This window comes from Eriocheir sinensis, chromosome 4 (assembly GCF_024679095.1).
Source record: "Eriocheir sinensis breed Jianghai 21 chromosome 4, ASM2467909v1, whole genome shotgun sequence".
In the NCBI taxonomy this organism is placed as follows: domain Eukaryota; kingdom Metazoa; phylum Arthropoda; class Malacostraca; order Decapoda; family Varunidae; genus Eriocheir; species Eriocheir sinensis.
The window spans coordinates 23,674,771-23,692,162 of record NC_066512.1 but is presented as its reverse complement, the minus strand read 5'-3'; the positions used below and the strand labels follow the sequence as shown (position 1 = coordinate 23,692,162).

The 17,392-nt window shown below is 42.7% G+C and overlaps 2 protein-coding genes across 57 annotated transcripts in view; both read left to right on the top strand.

The window, feature by feature from the left end:
• The window catches only part of LOC127010379 (AMP deaminase 2-like), a 44,394-nt gene extending 41,472 nt beyond the window's left edge, over positions 1 to 2,922 (top strand). For 3 of the 50 annotated variants that reach the window (XM_050829915.1, XM_050829906.1, XM_050829896.1), the window contains 3 exons: positions 182 to 1,760; positions 1,796 to 2,137; positions 2,169 to 2,922. In XM_050829915.1, the coding sequence (XP_050685872.1) occupies positions 182 to 245 (64 nt within the window). In that variant the 3' untranslated portion in view covers positions 246 to 1,760; positions 1,796 to 2,137; positions 2,169 to 2,922. Of the gene's footprint in view, positions 1 to 181; positions 2,138 to 2,168 lie in introns of all 50 variants that reach the window. The other 47 variants (XM_050829874.1, XM_050829885.1, XM_050884675.1 and 44 more) reach the window with 47 other exon arrangements.
• Positions 2,923 to 5,224: 2,302 nt separating this feature from the next.
• The window catches only part of LOC127010341 (protein alan shepard-like), a 105,482-nt gene continuing 93,314 nt past the window's right edge, over positions 5,225 to 17,392 (top strand). Inside the window, exons 1-2 of one of the 7 annotated variants that reach the window (XM_050884297.1) lie at positions 5,225 to 5,325; positions 8,128 to 8,318. In XM_050884297.1, coding sequence (XP_050740254.1) covers positions 8,169 to 8,318 — 150 coding nt within the window. In that variant the 5' untranslated portion in view covers positions 5,225 to 5,325; positions 8,128 to 8,168. Of the gene's footprint in view, positions 5,326 to 5,392; positions 5,586 to 6,140; positions 6,364 to 6,449; positions 6,577 to 8,127; positions 8,319 to 17,392 lie in introns of those variants that run through there. The other 6 variants (XM_050884279.1, XM_050884323.1, XM_050884315.1 and 3 more) reach the window with 6 other exon arrangements.

Genomic DNA, 17,392 nt, shown 5'->3' with positions numbered 1-17,392 from the left:
GGTTTGTAATAACATGATCATAACAGGTGGGAGGGTCTGGGGTGACAGTAATTTGTACAGTATTGTTTTTTTCCTTCTCTACCGTTACAGTTTTCTTGTTTTTCATGAGGCAACTACCAATAGAAATTTTATATGAGGGAAATGAGGTGATATGTTAAACTTTACTATACCTTCCCTTCAGGCATGAGACCCTCCTGGATGAACTTGCCAACATATTCCGTCTCCCTGAAGAGAAGGAGAACTGAGCCGTACCATGACACCCATCCAGCCACTCCGATGTAACACCCGGACTGTCAGCATGTGATAGCAGCCTGCCAGGTCAAGCATGTGGCTACTCCTTTGGGCAGGCTGTTTCTGGACAGGTCTGAGTCTACATCAACAGAGGATGGTCAAGTCTGTCCTGTTTCTTCTGTTTCAGGATTAGTCAAGATGCTATTCCATTCATCCATACTTGTATATTTTCATTGTTGTATGTATATTTTATTTTTCAAGCACTCTCTCTTTCAGTGATAAGTGTATTCTGACTTTAGTGAAGATGTAAACATAGTGAGGGCAGCGAGCGGTTGTGGCCAAGTGCCAAGCAAGCTGTGTCCGCCTCACCCGCCCGCCCACTAGCATAGTGACAGTTGCCAACTTTCTCATGTATTGCTATGGACTTTAGTAACATGTTATAGTTTTGATGTTTTGAAGGAAAGTGTTTATCATTATGTGAAAAGGCGCACCAAATTGGAGAACATTATGTGACTAATTTTTTTCAGTGACTGCACAAAGTTGGGCAAAATTTTAGTTTTAAGGTGTTGCTGATGGTGGTTAAGGCCTTAGGGAGGGAGAAAGTTAATAATAATATATGAAGATGTTGTAGCAGTAATTTAATTAAGAATAAATAATAGGTATTTATAAAGAGGTGGCTATGAGGGAACCCAAGTAAATGTTACTATAAAGTTGAGGCAGAATGTGATCTTAGCACCAGAGCACTTGTGGCAGGTGTGTGGTGTGGTGCAGTGCCACAGTGCCACAGCAGGTGTGTGTTACAGTGCCACAGTACCTGCAGCAGGTGTGTGTGGTACAGTGACACAGCAGGTGTGTGTTAAAATGCCACAGTGTATGCAACAGGTGTGTGACAGTGCCACAGTGCCTGCAGCAGGTGTGTTACAGTGCAACAATGCCTGCACCAGGTGTGTGTGGTACAGTGCCTCAGTGCCTGCAGCAGGTGTGTGTGGTACAGCGCCACAGTGCCTGCAGCAGGTGTTTGTGGTACAGTGCCACATCAGCTGTGTAGGTGTGTGTGTTACAGTGCCACAGGAGGTGTGTGTGTTACAGTGCCACAGTGCCTGCAGCAGGTGTGTGTGTTACAGTGCCACAGTGCCTGCAGCAGGTGTGTGTATTACAGTGCCACAGTGCCTGCAGCAGGTGTGTGTATTACAGTGTCACAGTGCCTGCAGCAGGTGTGTGTGTTACAGTGTCACAGTGCCTGCAGCAGGTGTGTGTATTACAGTGCCACAGTGCCTGCAGCAGGTGTGTGTGTTACAGTGTCACAGTGCCTGCAGCAGGTGTGTGTATTACAGTGCCACAGTGCCTGCAGCAGGTGTGTGTGGTGTAGTGCCACAGTGCCTGCAGCAGGTGTGTGTGGTGTAGTGCCACAGTGCCTGCAGCAGGTGTGTGTGGTGTAGTGCCACAGTGCCTGCAGCAGGTGTGTGTGGTGTAGTGCCACAGTGCCTGCAGCAGGTGTGTGTGGTGTAGTGCCACAGTGCCTGCAGCAGGTGTGTGTGTTACAGTGCCACAGTGCCTGCAGCAGGTGTGTGTGGTGTAGTGCCACAGTGGATGCAGCAGGTGTGTGTGGTGTAGTGCCACAGTGGATGCAGCAGGTGTGTGTGGTGTAGTGCCACAGTGCCTGCAGCAGGTGTGTGTGGTGTAGTGCCACAGTGGATGCAGCAGGTGTGTGTGGTGTAGTGCCACAGTGGATGCAGCAGGTGTGTGTGGTGTAGTGCCACAGTGCATGCAGCAGGTGTGTTACAGTGCCACAGTGGATGCAGCAGGTGTGTGTGGTGTAGTGCCACAGTGGATGCAGCAGGCGTGTGTGGTGTAGTGCCACAGTGCATGCAGCAGGTGTGTTACAGTGCCACAGTGGATGCAGCAGGTGTGTTACAGTGCCACAGTGGATGCAGCAGGTGTGTGTGGTGTAGTGCCACAGTGCATGCAGCAGGTGTGTGTGGTGTAGTGCCACAGTGCATGCAGCAGGTGTGTTACAGTGCCACAGTGGATGCAGCAGGTGTGTGTGGTGTAGTGCCACAGTGCATGCAGCAGGTGTGTTACAGTGCCACAGTGGATGCAGCAGGTGTGTGTGGTGTAGTGCCACAGTGGATGCAGTAGGTGTGTGTGTTACAGTGCCACAGTGCCTGCAGCAGGTGTGTGTGGTGCAGTGCCACAGTGGTTGCAGCAGGTGTGTGTGGTGTAGTGCCACAGTGCCTGCAGCAGGTGTGTGTGGTGCAGTGCCACAGTGGTTGCAGCAGGTGTGTGGTGCAGTACATGCCACAGTGGTTGCAGCAGGTGTGTGGTGCAGTACATGCCACAGTGGTTGCAGCAGGTGTGTGTGGTGCAGTACATGCCACAGTGGTTGCAGCAGGTGTGTGTGGTGCAGTACATGCCACAGTGGTTGCAGCAGGTGTGTGTGGTGCAGTGCCACAATACTCACCATGGTGTGTTGTGATGCAGGTTGTGGTGCCTGCAGCCATGTGTTGTGATGCCAAGGAGCACCTCGACAGGTATTTTGTGATGCCAACAACCTCCTTCAAGCCCCTGCATCTTGCTGTGCAGGAAGCTCTGAGCTTTATTGTTGGATTTTGATAGTTGTTGAGACAGTATACAGTTTATTATAATAGTTATTATAGTCTTTTACTAAAAATTAAATATGAATATTATTTCTACTCTTGTTTTATTGCCAAAGGAAGGGAATACTTTGAGGTTTGGTGAGACCTGCTTGGCACTGGCTGGTCATCATTATGGCTGTATCATGTCGATCCCGATGTCTGTGTGATGGTGGGTCCAACTTGTAGCCTATGTGGCTGCATGGTGACATCACTGAAGTGTCTATAGAGTACGGTGGTGTGGTCTTGTGTAGGTGTTCTGAAGGGTATGTTTGCCTTCCTCTACCTTTCTTCTGCATCTTTTATATATCCTACAAATCCTTCTATTCACTCGCTTTAATTATTACTCCATCTATATATCTACCTTTCCATATATCTGTCTGAGGGTATGACTGTTGTGTTGCCTTGAATATGTGGCCAAAATGAGATACTGAGTGTGTAGCTGTTGTGTGGCAACTGAATGTGGTTGTGATGTGGAGTTTTTTTAATTTTTTATTTATCTATATTTATTTATTTTTACGTCTACGCCTATAGCGCCGGTAGGCTTGCTTGAGGGGCCTGGATGGTATTCGGCCCCATCCCATCATGGCGCAGGCAAGTGTTTATAGTGGCGCCATCTTTTCTGCTGTAATATGGTTGTGTGTATCCTTAATTTGTGGCTGTGGCAAGGCTTTCGATCTACATAGAGAGAGCAGAACATCCACCATTATATTATATCGTACGTTCACAATACTATACAAATACATCAGATTAGGTGGATGAAATGCACTGATGACTGAGGGTGAATACAGTCTTGCTTAGAAAATGAATTATTGGCTATAGTGTATAATATCTCCTCTCTCTTATGACTATAGCAGTGAAGGGAAACGATCAATATGCTTCCCCTGGTTAAGAATGAGGAAAATCAATACATACAGGGGAAGGTTTGGGCAATAAAAGAAATGGCTGTAGCAGGAGAGAGAGGACACCATATCATGATTTAGTTTAGCATTTCTTCTTTTGACCTGACAATCGATTACCAGGCTTTCCTTGGTGAGAATGTGGAAAACCAATAAAAACAAAACGGGGCAACAAAAGAAATGGCTGTAGCATGAGAGAAGGGGACACTAGATGGGCTTCTATGATTTAGTTTAGCATTTATTATTGACGTATTTGCTCTTTTATAATTATCGTAGTGAAGGTAATCGATTTATATGGTTTTCATGGTTAAGAATGAGGAAAATCAATGTATACAGTGGAAGGTTTGGGGAATAAAAGAAACGGTTGTAGCAGGATAGGGGATAACAATATATGACTAAGTCTACCATTTATTATTAAATTTTTTGTGGTTGTAGAAGACGGCACAACCACATCAGCTTGGGGGGCCTAAACTAAACAGATAACTGGCAATATCTACAACCCAATACATGCAAATAGGTTCGTATAGCATCGTTTTCTTATATACAATCATTATTCGAGCTGTCTAAGGAAGAAATTCACTATATTATAATTCCCCATGAAGTAGGTCAGCCTCTCACAGCCGGCCCCCGTGTCACGCCTGAATTCCTATCTGATTATGAAGATTTACGTAACTTCCTTCATTCTTAGTCACCAGCGAGGCCATCTTTTCCCCATGATAGCTTTTAAACGCCGATAGGTATAAAAAGAAGGGGATGTTCCATGTTTTTTGTCTGCTTTCTCGGGTTTGGGACGTGGTCGCACCCGTATATATCAGTTACATCATTTTACTTGCAGTTGTTTTTCCTGTCGTGTTTCTGCTGTTCGGCCTGATTTAATTAATGATCCTCAACTAAAAGAGGTGCTAGAAATAAAACCAAATCCCCTAGATCGTAAGAATTTTCATAAACTCTCCCAATACATTTCTGTAGCCGGAAAGGGAAAAAAGAAAGCCGGCTGGAGGAACGTACTAAAAACGGGAACTGTCTCATCCTCCTCGGCTTTTATTATAGGAAATATTAAGGTGTATCAGTGTTTAAGGGAGAGTTTGAAAGTTTGCAGGGGGTGAGAGGGTGATGTGACAATATAGACTCGTCCACTTCCCTGGCTGCACATATCCCAGTTGCGCCTTCCACCTATAACCTCACACCCTTTACCACACCCGAAAAAACCTGAATCACATCAAATAGACTCAGTAGGAAAATTGCTTTAAGGTTAGGAATGTTATATTTCATCGTAGGGCGTGTAAAAAGGGCGTGAGAAGGGTGTGCATGGGTGTTTATTAGAATCCCCGGTAGGCCTGGCGGGGAGGAAGCTGTCTCATCATCCTATGCTTTTATTATAAGGAATATTGAGGTGTATCATCGTCTGGGGGAGAGTTTGAAAGTTTGCAGAGGGCGAGGGTGAGGTGACACTCCTCATCCACCTCCCTGGCTGCCCATCCCACTTGCCGCTCGTTCCAATACGCCTTCCTCCTGTCACCTCACACCCCTTACAACACATGAAAAAACATTAATCACATCCGGTAAACATAGTAGGAATATTGCCTTATGTTTAGGGATGTGTTATGTTCTCGTAGGGTGTGTATTAAGGGCGTGAGGAGGGTGTGTATGGGCGTTTAGAAGCCCCGGTAGGCCTGGCGGGGAGGGTTTGTTATTGTGCTGCGGGGCGCTGGTCGTCACGGCGGCCTGTACTTTAAGAATTAACCCTATACTGGATGACTTTGCGGGTGATTTACCGGGAAAGCCGTGCGTAATGAACATCAAAGGCCACACTTTTCGAGAGGTGAGTGCGGCATGGTTTGTTTTTACTGGGGACGGGAGAAAATGTGGGGCGAAGTTGTGGGTCGTGGCCAGCTGTTGGGAGCGACCACCACGGCCAGTTGGCAACTCTGGGCCCTACATGGCCTTGTAATTTGCCTTAATACTGCCTAAATACTTAATACCGCCTTGATACTGCCTTAATACCGATATATGTAATTCGCCTTAATACTGCTTTAATACTGCCTTAATACCGATATATGTAATTCGCCTTAAGACTGCCTAAATACCGATATATGTAATTTCGCCTTAATATTTCCTTAATACTTAATACGGCGTTAATTATGCCTTAATACTGCGTTAATACCGATATATGTAATTCGCCTTGATACTGACAATACCAATATATGTAATTCGGCTTATTACCGATATATGTAATTCGCCTTATTACTGCCTCCCTCTTGCCCTCGTCTTGCCGGCATCTCTTTCGGCATGATGGGATAGAGATTCCACCCTCCCGCAGCTAATGAGGCCGTCAGGGAGTGGTGGCAGGGCGCGGCACGGCAGGGGATGTGGGGGATAGTTGGTGATAGTGCAGCAGCGGCAGGGGGAAGCAGGGCTCGGGACACGGAGCCTAATTGCCTGCTTCATAAAGATCACCGGCGATAACATTTTCCCAGGGCAGATTCACCATACAAATGTCACGCCCTGGTATAAACACTCCCTTCTCGCCCTCAACATATGGGGCACACCCTCACGCCGCCCCCAGGGACCCCGCCCTCCCGTGCCGTGAAAATTCCTGGGTGAGAATGGTTGGTAATTATGGAGTAGATAAAAAAAATGGGGGCTTGACAGGGACCTCTGTGCTGGCTGCATACGAGGGGCCACGGAGATAAGAGGGTGAGGCAGCCCTGGTGAGGGGGGGCAGAAGGGAGTGAATGGGGCTATTGAAATGACAGCTTGGATTGGAAAGTGATCCCTGACTGTTGTTGGGGAAGTGAAGAAAGACTAATGAGGTCAGATACAGGGCTTATTTACTGTTCTGGGTACTGGGGTAGGAGGTGGGGGTGCAGAGTGACAGTGAATGGAGAAAATAAACATTGGAGGAAAGTAGGACAAGGGAGGTCTGGGGGTGAGGCAGAGCAAGGTCAGGGCTACACTGGAATGACCTTGAACCCCCTGAACCCTCACATTCCACTTGTTTGAGTCAAGTGCATTGTGAAGGATAAGTTTGTGTTGGCTGAGTGGTGTCAGCCCTCCCCCAGTCATTTGTAGGGAACACTCATGTATGTCAATAGCTGGATGTGACTTGGAAATGGTGTGAAAGTTATTAAGTTAGTAGGGCAGGGTATCAGTGAAGGATCAAGGTAGTAAACATGAATAAGACTGCTTGTGAGTCGAAGGAGGAAGTTGAGGAATATATGTGGAAGATGTTGCTTAGAAAAGTGAAGGGAATGTTTAATGGATGGAATGGGTCCCTGGGAAAGAACTTATATAGATGTGGTTTCTACGCATGAGGAAACTATCAAAGGAGCCAAGGCAGATGAAACAAAGTTAAATTGAAAATGTTATTAGTGTAGCAGACATTGATATGTGTACTGGCATATTTATACCATTCTTGTAGTTAAAGGAACTATGCCAGCTGATGTTGTTTGCTGGTAGTATTTTTATCATGAAGAAATAAATCTTTTCATGTGCTTGCATCCTTCACAGGTGCTTACTGTAGAGATTCTTCCAGGAACTACCTTGTATAGGCAGACTTCTTATATTCTTATGATGAATCTTGCAGAATTTCAATTAGTGAAATATGGATGATAAAACTTAACTTACAACTTTTTAGGGAAAAATTTCATCAGTTCCTTTCTTTTTATTTGGCTCTTTCTTCAGTGTTGCAGGTTAATCGGAACTTCTTTTTATCTCCTACAACAGTATTGATGTTCAGAGAGCAAATTATTTTATGGAATCCCTATATTAACCACCAATTTGTATCAGCCCTTTTTCCCTCTTTTAATTTTCCACTCTAAAGACTGTCTCACCTTTTTGTATCATTTTTTTGAGGGAAGTTATCATGTTGCAAATCAAAAGTAACATCATGCATTTTTCTTGGTAAAGGATTTCTATATAGTAATCATTGTAGTATAGGGTCAGCTTCATTATCTTGATTGTGACTGAAGTTTCTGTGGCATAATTTAACACTAAGATCTGGTGATGCTTGGGGGGGATCTGGAACTGCCCAGGGGGGATCAGGAGCTGCCTTGTGTAGGCCATTTTCTCTTCGTATTTTCTTCGCTAACTGAAGTGTCTTGTCATTTTAGTATCGTATTCAGTTTTAAGTTTTCCATGGTAACTAAAGTATTATTATCTCACTCTTCTTGTGTTACATATTTTGACATCATTGCATCTATTACAATTACTCCATCCTCTCATATGTCTGATTGGGAATGTGATATACTGTGCAGGTTAGATTAAGAGTCTATGTAGTGATAGGTGGGGATGTTAGATTATGTGCCATATAGATTTTATTGCAGGATTTCGTAGTCCAATAGTCCCCTACATATTATTGGCAGGTTATGTGAGTGCTGTGGAGGTGAAGGAGGCAGTTGTCACGATGAATGGTGTGGCAGGAGGAGGCCATCACGACACAGCCCCACACCGCACGACCAACACCGCCGCCGTCACAGACCCAACAGTCAGGCAGCACCACAGGGCCAAGATGAACGGTGACACACCCCACACACCACGGGAGAAGAAGCCCAAGGTATGTGCAGAGAGAGAGAGAGAGAGAGATGATATGAATTAATTCAATGTGATGCAACATTTGATTGATGTTATCAGATTTTCTACAGTTTTACATTCACATACTTATAAGAACATGCTTGACTTATGTAATGTGATTATGCTGGCTGGCTGTATGTAAGTTATCTCTGATTTTGTTCTACCACTTTTTTGTTGTTTTCCAACTGGGTATTGTTGCCATTGAGGAGAGACAAGGGACAGTTTCTTGATGAAATCTCAAAGGATTTATAAAGAAGGAAATTTGAGAAGAAGCATTTTCTTGATTGTGAAATTATGTCCCCCATATCTGTTATCACTGACACTTGCAAATCCCTTATATAAGACATGCAGTCTTGACTGAGTTGGTGAAATATCCCGTGGCTTATACATGTAAGCCGAGGTTCTTCTTTATTAGCTCATCAGAAAAATACACTTCAAAATATTTAAGGCAACATTGTGGAATGCTTTCACGGCCGAAGTGAACCTCTCAGCCCTGAGCACCCAGCGCCTCAAGACAGCTGCCCATCTGTGGTGTCGTGCACGCCCCCCTTGAGTGACAGTGACTGCGAACAATACGGACTTAAAGGGGGGCCACATCCACATTAATATAAAAAACAAACTACTGGGCAAGTTTCAGAATAGGTGCCCTTAAGGAAGAGGGCTCCTTTAGCTCGAGACACCCCATGTCCTACTAATAGGATTTAAACATATGCACTCTTGTTTAAAAAAAAAAAGGTACTAATGTGTATAAGTAAACTCATATGTCAAAGATTTTATGAAATAATCATGCCTTACAGTAACTAATTGCATATCCGGAAAATTGAATCTAGCATTACAAGGATGATGATTCCGCATCTATAGAGTTCATTTTAATAAACGAGTTTAGCTTCAGTAAGCTATATTGCTAGGAACAACTATATAGGTGTTTGGCACACCTGTCATTATGCTTTGAACCATACTTTTCACAGCTGCTGGGCTTGGTGAATGATGCTTTATCCTGCCCACAGTGCTGTGAAAGACTTCGTGCAAGTTTATATCTTGATAAAGTAAATTCTATGCTGGTTTGATAGTTATGGAGTCAGTTATGTATGCAAAATGAAATTAAAACAAGCAATAAAAGAAAGTAAGAAGAGAGTTGATGAAGACTTTGGAAAAAGACTAAGTGAAAAATATAAAGGAAACAAAATCATATTGGAGAGAAGTAAACTATGAAAGAAATGCAGAAAATATCTCCCCAAGTAAAATAAATGAAGTTATGGATGAGAATGGAAAGATGTTGAAAGACGGGGAAGCTGTGAAAGAGAGATGGAGAGAATATTTCAAAAACTTAATGAATTTTAAAGATGGAGGTCCAGCGGTTGTAACAGCAGTAATTTTGAGTGGAGGTAGAGGAGGAGTATATAAAGAAGAAAGTATAACATATGGGAGGGGGGGGGGGGTGCCAGCAGGCTGGACAAAAGCCATCATTGCCCCAGTTTACAAGGGGAAGGGCAGGAGAGGGGAGTGTGGGAGCTATAGAGGTATAAGTCTGTTGAGTATACCCTGAAATGTATATGGAAAAGTCATAATAGAGAGGGTGCAAAGACTTACAGAAGAGAAAATCAGTGAAGAACAAGGAGGTTTCAGGAAGGGAAGGTGATGTGTGTGTATCAGATATTTTCCTTCAGGATGGTAGTAGAAAAAAATATTAGCAAAAGGAAAAAACTATACGCTGCCTTCAGGATTTGGAAAAAGCTTATGACAGAGTCGATTGGCTGTTGTTGTGGGATGTTTTAAAGATATGTGGTGTGGGAGGAAAACTGCTTAATGCAATAGTCTTTCTATGAGGATGCATCCGCATGTGTCAAAATTAGTGGAGAAACAAGTGAACATTTTGAGATAAAAATGGGCTTGTGGCAGGGGTACGTCATGTCACCATGGTTGTAGAATATTTATATGGATGGTGTTATGAGAAAAATGAAGGGTAAAGTTGGGGAAATTGGAGTAAAAATGTATGCTGGGGGAAGGAAGTGGGTGCTGAATTCAATCTTATTTGCTGATGACACAGTGCTCATTGCAGAAAATGAGTGACTTACAAAATTTGATAGTGTATGTAAAAGGAGAAAGCTGAAAATAAATGTCAACAAAAGTAAAGTGATGGTTTGTGAGCGGAGTAGAAGTGAATTTGTGGATTTTGTATGCCCATATAGAGTGGGAATTGAATGTGAAAAAAGAATGCAAAATAATTGTGAATGGTGATGAAATGGAGGAGGTTAATGAGTTTAAGTACCTTGGATCAGTTATGTGTAAGCATGGTGGTACAGAAGGATAGACAAGAGAAAGGTCATTGCAAGGAAGAAAGGTGGTAGGGTCTTTTGGGACATATCATGAATGGCAGAAGTGTGAGCATGGAGGTAAAGAGGGATTTGAGAAATACAGTAATAGTACCAACCCTCACATATGCAAGCAAAACATGGGCCTGGAATGAAAGTCAGAGGTCTAGAGTGCAGGCAGTGGAAATGAGTTATTTGAGGAGTGCATGTGGTGTGGTGGAAGTGACAGAAATGAAAATGCTGAGATGGATGAGTGGAGTGACAAGAAAGGACAGGATCAAGAATGAAGTCATAAGAGGTACAGTTAAGGTAACAAGTGTGGGTAAAAAGGTGCAGGAAGCGAGACTGAGATGGTTTGGTCATGTCATGAGGAGAGAGGAAGGGAGTTGTGAAAGGCAGATAATGGACATGGAAGTGGGTGGCAGAAGGAGGAGAGGAAGACCCAAGACGGGATGGAAGGACTGTATTGTGGCGGACGACAGGGAGAAGAACTTGGACCTTGAAGTGGCGGAGGACAGGGTTAGATGGAGGAGACTCATCAAAAACAGCGACCCCGTATAGAAACGGGATAATAACGCTGCGGAAGAAGAATGTGGTGTGAGTAGAATGGATGGAATGAGTAATGAAAGTGTGTATGAGCATTTTGGAATGTGTCACATGGGTGAAGGGAAGAAGTGTGGAGTGGTGGAAGAAGTAAAGCGACAGACTTTAAAGTGGTTTGGCCACATGGAGCGAATGGAGGAGAGTAAGATGACCAGGAGGGTGTATGTGAGTGAGATAGAGGGAGGGAATGTTAGAGGATGACCTCCAGTGAAATGGAGAGATAGGGTGCATGAGTATGTCAGAGAGAGGGGTGAAAGATCCTTGAGAAACTCTTAGGAGGCAAGGACGGAGTGTCTGGACAGAGAAAGATGGAAACTCTTCTGCCGTGGCCATCCCCTGGTGGGAGCTCCTAGGAGCAGGCGTCAAAGGTGAATGAATGAAAAATTATATACCTGGTGTAGTAGTTATTAATCATGTCTGCTGTACTTTGTAATCCTGCAAATTTTACCCTCTGTAAGTCAGCTACTCTGTGCATTGCCTCTGTAATGCTTATCCAGTGGCATGTTATACCCACGAAGGTGCAGGATACTTGACGTGTGCCACAGGACCTTTGCCCAGTGAATTATTTGTGATGCCGATCCAGTAATCAGCTTGTGTCTGCTGCATATCTGGTGCTTTGCTTATCATCCACTGCTGTGACTTTTCTGTCCTTTTTCTTCTTGACTATGATGTTTATTGTACTTCCTGCTACACCCAGAGTCCAGATATGTGGGTGGAATAAAAGTTGACAAATACCAGACAGACACCAGACAGTTGTTAAAAATACTCAGCTGTTATTGAAACTTAACATTGAATCACGCATACAGCTGCAATTATCCTTGATCATCATGATGATGAACATTGAATCACACATATAGCTGCAATTATCCTTGATCATCATCATGATGAACATTGAATCACACATACAGCTGCAATTATCCTTGATCATCATGATGATGAACATTGAATCACACATACAGCTGCAATTATCGTTTTACATGCATCCTCTGATGTTTTGTTTTCTTCATAAATAAAGTAACATAAGGGTTCCAGTCCACCAGTAGAGCAGAATCATAGCTTGTTAGTCAATTTGTTTTACCTGAATTCCCTGAAGTGAAGAAAATTCAGATAGAATCCTGCCATTAAGACTTAGTAATGTGCTAAAATTTATTATAGTTTAAGTTTGCCTATGTATTAGGGCAGATTGATAGGTGGATATCCTTTTAGATTAGATATGTGTAACTCAGCAAAGTAAGCTAAGCTCTGTATTTAAAAATGTTAGAAACAATTAAATTTTGGTAACATTTAGGATTAATTATCTCAGGAACCAAATGTAGGAAATCAAAGTCTTAAACATCTGCCTAATTATGAATGCCTTGGCTAGATGAAGAAATGCAAGGAAAATATGTATTTAATCAATGAGTGAGTTTAATCACTAATTTATACCAGCAGTTAAGTTTTACTGGAATTGCTGTTGTTTTACTCTGATCATAGTAATGCTATTAGAATGTTATGAAACTGTATGATGCATTTTTACGTGGAAACCTGAATGAATTGGGCAGGGTTTGGGTTCAAGAAATTTGGTTAATCATTCCCACTCCCTTATCAACTGGGAATGGATATCCAGGGAAACCTGACAAACATAAATTGTGGTAACCCAGATGCCACACCTACCCTGTGTCCCAGAGCCTATGAATATTGAACCTGATCCAGTGGTATCAGGAAAACACTGTTGAACTATCATTCCTGTTTCTTATTATGTGGATATGCATGTGGGTTTTCATGCAGTTTATGCCTGCCAGCAGTTCAGTCTGTAACACACTGTGATGCAATGGCTGACCCTGACTCTGCAAAGAGGTGTTAAAGATTATCATGGTGATTAAGATTCCAGTGCAGATAACTGTTATCAGTGCTGCTAGCAGGTGGGATTAGGGAGTCAGAAGAAAGATATGCGATCAGATGTAGTGTTTAAAAAGTGTGTTATATTGGAAATTTAGTGGAACAGGCTTAGCAGTCATGTTGTGAGTGCCAATACAATAGCCACATTCAAAAATAGATTAGATAAATTCATGGACAGTGATGGTAGGTGGGCTTAGGTTCACAGGAGCTGCCTTGTACAGTCCTACCAACTTCTTGCAAACTCCTTACATTATGTTCTTATCTTAAACCAGCCCAGAGTTCAAGGTGGATTTCCTAGTCACCTAGTCAGTGGATACTCTGCAGCTGACCACATCCTCGTCATTAACCAAACTGTTGAAAAATTGGCTCAGGTATAATGAACCGCATTGCATGGCTGTCATAGAGAATGGGAAAGTATTTGACAATTATAACTTCAGCAGTCATCCAGATACTCAGGAGACAGAGCATGGAAGAACCACATATAAAAGTGTTGGAAGATACAAAGCGAGACACCACAGCAACCATCAAACTCCAAGAAAACCAAAAAAGAAGAGAAGGAAGCTATTTAGAGAGAGAGAGAGAGAGAGAGAGAGAGAGAGAGAGAGAGAGAGAGAGAGAGAGGAAATCCTCGGTGTTGCAAGGATGTGATGTGACTGTGGCCTTTTTCCATTTCCCTTCTTGCCTCACTTAGCCACACACATCTACTCTTTCAGTGGTCACTCATCCCTCCCTCACTCTCCCTAACCCATGCCACACTGTTCTCTAGTCTCCTATCTTTCATCCATTATATCCCCTCCCTCACTCTCCCTAACCCATGCCACACTGTTTCCTTGTCTCCTATTCATTCAATATATCCCCTCCCTCACTCTCCCTAACCCATGCCACACTGTTTCCTTGTCTCCTATCTTTCATCCATTATATCCCCTCCCTCACTCTCCCTAACCCATGCCACACTGTTCCCTTGTCTCCTATTCATTCAATATATCCCCTCCCTCACTCTCCCTAACCCATGCCACACTGTTCTCTAGTCTCCTATTCATTCAATATATCCCCTCCCTCACTCTCCCTAACCCATGCCACACTGTTCTCTAGTCTCCTATTCATTCAATATATCCCCTCCCTCACTCTCCCTAACCCATGCCACACTGTTCCCTTGTCTCCTATTCATTCAATATATCCCCTCCCTCACTCTCCCTAACCCATGCCACACTGTTCTCTAATCTATCATTCAGGCACATATATCCCCTCCCTCACTCTCCCTAACCCATGCCACACTGTTCTCTAATCTATCATTCATGCACTATATCCCCTCCCTCACTCTCCCTAACCCATGCCACACTTCCCTTGTCTCCCATCATTCATGCACTATATTCCTTTCCCACACAGTTCCTTTTACTTAACTTCCCTTGAGATAATGCACTACTGTTTACATTTAAGGGCAGAGGGAACAACGTTTTGAATCACTTGCTAGAGAAAAATAATCAACTTGTCCACACCCACCTAACTGACATTAACTTGATCTAGCCTAACCTAACCCGTATGACATCTATGACCACCAGAGGGAATAACGTTTTGAATCACTTGCTAGAGAAAAAACTCAACCCGTGCACACCCACCTGACTGACATTCACCTGGTAGCAGTGAGGATCATGTTTCTTAATGGTCCCTCCGAGCGAGAAAAATGAGAAAAAATCATCCCTCACACAAACCATTTCATAATATATATCAAAGCATTTGTGATCAGATTGTGTATCATCTATTTTGGGTGGTTTATATCATGGCACAAATTTGGCCCGTTGCTGCTACACGGCAAAGCCACAAATTTGGCTCGTCGCTGCTACCGGGTTAACTTGATCTAGCCCAACCTAACGCGTACAACATCTATGGCCACCAGACTGTCTGTACCTGACACTGACTTCATATAAAAGCTACTCATGCAAGTCCACCAGACTGATATGTTGACTTGACCTAACCTAACAAGTACAACATCTATGGCCACCAGACTGTAGATGTATATGACACTGACTTCGCATACAGAGCTACTCGTGCAAGACCCACCCAGACTGATATGTTTACTTGACCTAACCTAACAAGTACAACGTCTATGGCCACCAAGCTGTAGATATATATGACTCTGACTTCACATACAGAGCTACTCATGCAAGACCCACCCAGACTGATATGTTGAACTGACCTAACCTAACAAGTACAACGTCTATGGCCACCAAGCTGTAGATATATATGACTCTGACTTCACATACAGAGCTGCTCATGCAAGCATGCAAGCCCACCAGACTGATATGTTTACTTGACCTAACCTAACAAGTACAATGTCTATGGCTGACTTCATAGAGCTACTCATGCAAGACCCACCCAGACTGTAGATATATAACACTGAGTTCATTTATAAGACTGTGCTAGCCCCCCAGACTGATACGAACTGTGTGGACTTGCTCTAGCCTAACTTAACCTAACCTGTGCAACATCTATGACCATCTGACTCTATATACCTAACACTGCAAGGCCACCAAACTGATAATGTGGACTTACTAACCTAACCTAACCTAACCTGACCTGACCTGACCTGACCTGACCTGACCTGACCTGTACAACATTTATAGCTACCAGGCTGTATACACCTAACACTGACTTGACTTACTAACCTAACCTAACCTAACCTAACCTGTACATCTATAGCTACCTGACTGTATACACCAAACACTGACTTGACTAACTAACCTAACCTGTACAACATTTATGGCTGCCAGACTTTATACACCTAAAACTGACTTCATTCATAAATTAAATTGATGCAAGCCCACCAGACTGATATGTGGACTAATCTAGCCTAACTTAAACCTGTCCAAACATCCATGGCCACCAGACTGTACTTGCCTGACACTGACCATCGATAAGGTTACTCATGCAAGCCCAGCAGACTGATACATTGACTTAAACCCTAACCTAACCTATATGACTTGTATGGCTGCCAGATTATAGATACGTGACCCTGACTTCATCCACAGGGCTACTTTAATGATGGAATATGGATGGTGTAATAAGCTTCTAACTATTCCGAGTCACAGCGAGCACAGCGTCAAGTGGGGAGTGGCTGTGGAGTGGATTGCAGTGTGATAGAAATTTACATACTAATCCGTGATGGCCCAGTTTGAGGCCCATGAGTCTGTAATTATTTTAAGCCTGTCCATCCATAAATATTTGAAAGCATTCGGGTCCGTAGTTGCCATCTGATTTTTTGTTCGTCAATTTAAGTTTTTATAGTCGTTTTACATTGTCAGGTGGGATGATAGGCATGGAATTGGAAAAGGATGTGGAAGAGAAAGAAAAAGAAGAATGTGAGGTGATATGAAGGGAGTGAGAAAATAATATCCCATCATTGTCTGGTTATTTTTTGTTATTTGTTTTAGTAGTCAGATGGGAAAATTAACAAGTGGGAAAGGATGTTTAGAGAAAAGAAGAAGAAGAAGAGGTAGTTTGAAGGGAGTTGAGAAAATATTATCACATCGCTGTCTGGTTTTATCTTTTATTATTTGTTTTAGTAGATAGTCAGATGGGAAAATTAATAAGTGGGAAAGGATGTTGAGAGAAAAGAAGAAGAAGAAGAAGAGTTTGAAGGGAGTTGAGAAAATATTATCACTGTCTGGTTTTATCTTTTTATATTTTTGTTTTAGTAGATAGTCAGATGGGAAAATTAATAAGTGGGAAAGGATGTTGAGAGAAAAGAAGAAGAAGAAGAAGAGTTTGAAGGGAGTTGAGAAAATATTATCACTGTCTGGTTTTATCTTATATTAATTGTTTTGAAAAGCCAGATGGAGTAATAGATACAGAAGTGGGAAAGGATGTTTAGGAAAAGAAAAATTAGAAGAATATGAGATAATTTGAAGGGGGTTGAAAAATTATCATATCACTGTTTGGTGTATTTTTTTTGTTAGTCATTTTGAATAGGCACATAGGATATTAGACATAGAAGTGGGAAAGGATGTTCAGATAAATAAGGACAAGAAGAGTAGAAGACAATTTGAATAGAGTTGAAAAAAAAATAGTATGACAGAAAGGTTAATAGTTTGATGGGATAATTTGAAGGGACATAAACAACAGTATCAGTGACAGTTCTATTTTGGAATGCAACAGCTCATCTTAATCATCTATGTTTTTTACTCGACTGAAAGGAAGATAAATTATTAGCATATCAATGAAGTTTCTCTCTTAAAAGCCAGCAATTTATTATCATCAGCTGTTTAAT